The following is a 5,496-nucleotide window of genomic DNA, read 5'->3' as shown; positions in this document are numbered from 1 at the left end:
TGTGTGTGTGTATATATGTTTGCGTTTGTGTGTGTATTTATCATTAATGTGCGTATTCGTATAGAAAATTATCAATTTAAGAGAAAGACATCTATCTAAATATATCAATGCTAAGTTATTTTACAGAAGTCGGCTGGGCTGTCGTCGGCTTTTTCCGTTTGTTTCTTCGTTTGTTCATCCGCCTGTAACCGTGATATACAAAACGGTTATTATTTTGGATATTTATTGAAGCGTTTCTAAGTGAATGCCTCAAAAACGGCTAAACAGATTGTGGTGAAATTAGGTATAAAATTAATTTTATTAATCGGACACATATCATTAAGTATTGTAGGCTAAAGAGCAAGTACAAAATGATATTGGTTACCCATCCAATTAATGACCGTGCTTACCGTTGCTTAACCTCGATTTTTTTCCAACTGTTGCTTATCCACATTATCTCTGAAAATCTAAATGTCTAACAATCACAGTTCATGAGATAGAGATAGACGGACAGACAGAACGGAAAGTCATAGTTATAGAGGCGCGTTTCACTCTACGAATAAAAAGCGAAGTCCCGTGTCCCCAAGTGGGGTATGAGGCAGATGATATGATATGATGATACATCTGATTCACTGATCCATTTTCTTCACCCTTCTGTGTTCTGCTAGACCGTGACATTTTTTTTATTGTGCGTCCCCACCGGGAATCGAACCCAGGGCCCCACCAAATACTGAACCAAGGAGGCGGTCACTCTACGGATACGGAACCCTAAAAAATACCCAAAATCAGGCACAGAGTGTACTTACGTAGTTATCTTTGTCCAAATATGGCAGCTTGAGAAAGCGCGCGAAACCCCGCGGCCTCTCCGACTGGCTTCTGTCCTGAAAATTTTAATGATTAAATGATTTTTTATCTATTTTAATGGAACGGTATTGATTTATTGAGAATTAAAATTAAAAAAAATTGATCCTTCACACGGACAGACAAAAATTTCAAATATACTATGTTTGTGTGACTTAAATTGCTGTGTATTGTATAAAAAAAAATGAAATTTAATACATATTTTTTAATTTATTTTATTTATTATTAAATAATTTTGAACTAAGCGCATAAACTCAATATATATTATATATGAAAGCAAAACATTTTTTTAATGGAAAAATTGATACCTCTATATTTTGTTTATTATTTCTACTATTTGACCCGTTGCTGTTGGCAACCGGTATATTCTCGTTGGCAACAATTGCACTGCTGCTGGCAACATTTGTACCGTTGCTGGCATCATTTGTACTGTTGCTGGCAACATTTGAACAGCTGTTGGCAACATTTTCAGTGTTGCTGGCAACATTATAGTGAGTGTGTGAGTTATTACTTTGCTCTTCTTTTATTTCATTAAGATCTGAAAAGGAATTTAAACAATATATTAATAATATATGAAATAAATTATTTTGAATCTCCTTTTTTTCCCCCATTATTACTCACGTTCTAACGTTTTTTTTCCATTATAATTTTTTCTATGTTAATGTTTCTTTGTAAAAAAAAACTCACTAAATTCATAGCTATTCCCCGACGCCTCCCCACTGCAGCACGTGTTTCTCCTCACAGCCCCGTATGGGGCTTGGGCCCCGCTCTGCGGGAGCATGGGGACCGTTTGGGGCGATTGGAGGTATCGCTTGATTTCCTCCGCCCTGTCCATGTAGCTATGTGAAAAAATACAGAAAAACATTAATTTTAACACAAACAATATATAAATAAGGATAAACATGCGATCCAACTAAGATGAGCCAACCAATTCACCGCCATATTGTGTCATCATAGATGTCAATGCGATAGAAGCAACAACGTCATAGCGAATTTAAATAAAATTCGATGCTAGAGTCAGAAACAATAAATGGATGTTCGACCTTGAGTTATCGGCAGCTAATTAATTAATTAGCAAAGAAATTATTTAATTTATAAGAATCTATCCAAAACACAAATTTCATTACAAATTTATATTATTATTCTGATATATGAGGATTACCCTCATAACTTTTTTTTTTCAAATAAAAAAAAGCCTATATTTTTTTAATAATGATCCACAAAAACGGAATTGAAACTTATTGAATGCGGGGGTCGAGCACGCTTCGGCACTAGGACTTTGGCTTAGCTCGCACCGGGGAAGTAACACACCCCCACAGAAGACCGGCTTGAAACAGTAGCGTGCTGCTGTTTCGTTAGCTGAGGGGGGGAGCCGGAGGTTCATTTCTTTTCACCCTTCCCAGTTCAGTCCTTTCCCTATGCGTTTCCTCTTAGAAGCGGGCAGCGCGTTCGCAGAAGCACTATCTCTTCGAATGTTCATGGCCGTTGGTGATCGTTTACCATCAGGCGAACCACCAGCTCATTTTGCCCGCTAAGACATAAAAAACGGTATATAGAAAGGTCTATAGGAGAGTATAGAAAAGGGTCTGCAAAAGGATATATACAAGGTTTTATAGAAAGGTCTATAAAAGGGTCTTCATAAGGGTATATTTAAAGGTACATATAAATATATATAGAGGTGTATACTGATAGAAGGCTATATAGAAGTTGCTACAAAAGGGTTCTATAGAATAGTCTTTGGGAGGGTCTCGAGAAGGGTATATGGATGGTTTATCCAAGGATCTATAGCAGGGTCTACAGAAAGGTCTACAGGAGGGTATATAGAGGGGTTAACGAAGCGTCTATAGAAGAGTCTACAGGAGGGTATATAGAGGGGTTAACGAAGCGTCTATAGAAGAGTCTACAGGAGGGTATGTAGAGGGGTTAACGAAGCGTCTATAGAAGAGTCTACAGGAGGGTATGTAGAGGGGTTAACGAAGCGTCTATAGAAGAGTCTACAGGAGGGTATGTAGAGGGATATACAGATACTATATCCGGGTATGGAGCGGGCACCTGGCGAGCTTGGCGCTGAGCGCGGTGCGGCGCAGCGCGTCGGGCTCGCAGCGCGCCGCCGGCACGAGGCGGCGCAGCGCCGCGCTGTACAGCGCCAGCGCCGCCGCCGGCCGGCCCGCGCACTCCGCGTCTATCGCCTGCTTTATCAGCCCCACCGCCTGCCCAGCGGAACCACTTCTTACACCTCTTACACCTCTTACACCTCACCCTCACTACCATTACGACAATACCACGACATGGGGAAATATGGACCTCGTAAACACTACCGCGACATGGCTCGGTCTGGGCCTGGTCCATGTGGCGAGAATATAACAAGAGATGTTCAGGATGTCATACAGGATTCCCCGCTGGTGGGGACCTGTCGACGTTGGCGATTTTTATAGAAATTGAGTGAATGGATTACCCGCTATAAATTTTTCAGATAATAATAATTTAGGTCGAGTAAATAATAATTAAATTATGACGATGAATGTTTCAATTAAGGTCGGGCTACAGGCTAGTAGACGAAAATTATAAATAACAATTCTAAGAAAGCTAAAATTTCAATTCATAATTATTTCTTAGCAAAACGAGATCCATATTGTGCACTACTTTAATGATGAAAGCCGTCGCGTGAGAACAAACCAATACGTATTACAAAACCGACGAGATTATTTCGCTCGTTTTCAACTAGATCATAATCTAAGACCGTAATCATGATAATAATGATTGTGGTGATGATAAAGGTGATGAGCATAACTGTGCTAATAATGATGATGAAAGTAATAAGAATAATCGTAGCTCTAACGACTATGGTGATGAGAGGGTGTTTACAATATTATCTTGATGTTAATTATTTAGAGTTGATGAACTTGATGACCATAATTGTAATAATAGTGATGATCACGGCAATAAAAATAATCGATAAAAAAATAAATAATTATAACAATTGTGGTGATGAGACGGTGATTAATAATGATGATGACAACACAATAGAGCACACCTTAACGTAATTCTCCTTCGAGGGCATATGCTCCAGGTCCAAGTACTCATGCTCGAAGAATTCCTCATACGATATCCGCTTGTCCGGGTCGTGCTGCAGCAGGCGAGTCAGCAGGTCGGCGCAGCCGGCCGATATCGACGCGTTCGCCGGTATCTGCCGATGTTCCAACTCAAACTCAAACTCAGACATTCATTTATTCAATCAGACTTCTTATAGAAGCACTTTTGTATCGTCATAACACAGTTTTACCAACCCAACAGCCAACCAACCCGCACTTGGCCAGCGTGGTGGATTACGGCCTAAACCCTCATAGGAGGCCTGTGTCCCAACAGTGGGAACATGTATGGGCTGGTGATGACGATGATGATGATGATCACAGTTTTAACATTTACCACCGGTTCGGAAAGCAGTTGCTGCACAGAAGAGCCGGCAACCAACTCCGTAGTAGCTCTTTAACAATAATGTCAATTTCATATTTTAAATCAAACTCAAACTCAATCATTTATCTATCCAATTAGACTCCTTATAGAAGCGCTTTTGGGTCGTCTCTCGTCATCTTGTCATCTCGGTCTTATTCGCTGAAAACAGTTATCGTCGACCCGTTTGGGTCCACACTCACCTCGATGGGCGCCTTCCTCTGTATCTTGTCGACCAGCTCCTTGAAAGTGTTCGACGAGTACGGAGCTTTGCCAAACAGACATTCGTACATGATCACGCCTGTAAGGATATTGTTTTATGTCATGGCGGGCAACTGAGCTCGAGTTGGTTTGAGTTTGAACAGCATTGACGACTGGAAGGAAGGAATGCACTGAGATGGATGAGGAAAAGGAAACGGGCCTTCAGCCTCCTTATAGTGCTTATTGCTGTGTGCGCCTATTATCTGAGAGTTTTAACCGACAAAATCAGGAGGTTCTCAGTCAACTACATTTTTGCTGTTATAGGTGAACCGATTTTGATGATTGCTTTTTAGATTGTGTGAGAGTTTTATTGTGTTTAGTTGTGTGTGTGTGTGTCAAACACCTGTGGCCTGATTTAAATTTGATCTATTTCTGGCTATTTGATGACTTTGTTTTTGTAAAATTGAATTGAGGTTTTAATCTCTCCATAACTCACAGGTATCCAATGGCAAAGATATAGCTATCCCAATCGGGACAATAGATAATCTCACGAAACTATTGTCATATCAGTGCCAACTTGTCGGATCCTCGATAAGCGTACAAAATTGGAATTTATCTGTTCGTTTAAAGCCAAATCGAGCGCAACGGAGTCAGCTACGGCCCCCCCTCCTCCCTCTCCCCTCCCCCACTCACCGACGCTCCACAGGTCGACGCGCGCGTCATACTCGCCGGCGACCATTTCGGGCGCCATGTACAGCGGCGAGCCGCGCACCGCGCGCTGCGGGCCCGCGCTCATGTGCTGCGCGAAACTAACGCACGCCGCGAGCATAGACAAGTGTAAATGAATATATAGAGTATAGACAATAGAGTAACACAGCGAATCGATAATAACGAATGAAACTTATCGTCGTAAAAACCCCTCATCAATATCTTATACCTTTAAACGAGCAATTCTTGTATATATACCTAGTCTTGCCATAAATATTGTAATAAAGAAAAAAGAAA

The 5,496-nt window shown here is 40.9% G+C and overlaps 1 protein-coding gene across 3 annotated transcripts in view; it reads right to left on the bottom strand.

Moving 5' to 3' along the window:
- Positions 1 to 20: 20 nt before the first annotated feature.
- Positions 21 to 5,496, bottom strand: part of LOC119838597 (serine/threonine-protein kinase ULK3) — a 10,216-nt gene continuing 4,740 nt past the window's right edge. For 2 of the 3 annotated variants that reach the window (XM_038364586.1, XM_038364588.1), the window contains exons 6-13: positions 5,185 to 5,300; positions 4,494 to 4,591; positions 3,875 to 4,027; positions 2,893 to 3,050; positions 1,528 to 1,679; positions 1,149 to 1,378; positions 786 to 860; positions 21 to 182 (exon numbers count right to left, since the gene is read on the bottom strand). In XM_038364586.1, coding sequence (XP_038220514.1) covers positions 111 to 182; positions 786 to 860; positions 1,149 to 1,378; positions 1,528 to 1,679; positions 2,893 to 3,050; positions 3,875 to 4,027; positions 4,494 to 4,591; positions 5,185 to 5,300 — 1,054 coding nt within the window. In that variant the 3' untranslated portion in view covers positions 21 to 110. The remainder of the gene's footprint in view (positions 183 to 785; positions 861 to 1,148; positions 1,379 to 1,527; positions 1,680 to 2,892; positions 3,051 to 3,874; positions 4,028 to 4,493; positions 4,592 to 5,184; positions 5,301 to 5,496) is intronic. The other variant, XM_038364587.1, reaches the window with a different exon arrangement.

The sequence above is a fragment of the Zerene cesonia genome, unplaced genomic scaffold (genome assembly GCF_012273895.1).
Source record: "Zerene cesonia ecotype Mississippi unplaced genomic scaffold, Zerene_cesonia_1.1 Zces_u003, whole genome shotgun sequence".
Taxonomy (NCBI): Eukaryota; Metazoa; Arthropoda; class Insecta; order Lepidoptera; family Pieridae; genus Zerene; species Zerene cesonia.
The sequence above is the reverse complement of the archived record's forward strand: the minus strand, read 5'-3'. Positions and strand labels throughout refer to the sequence as shown.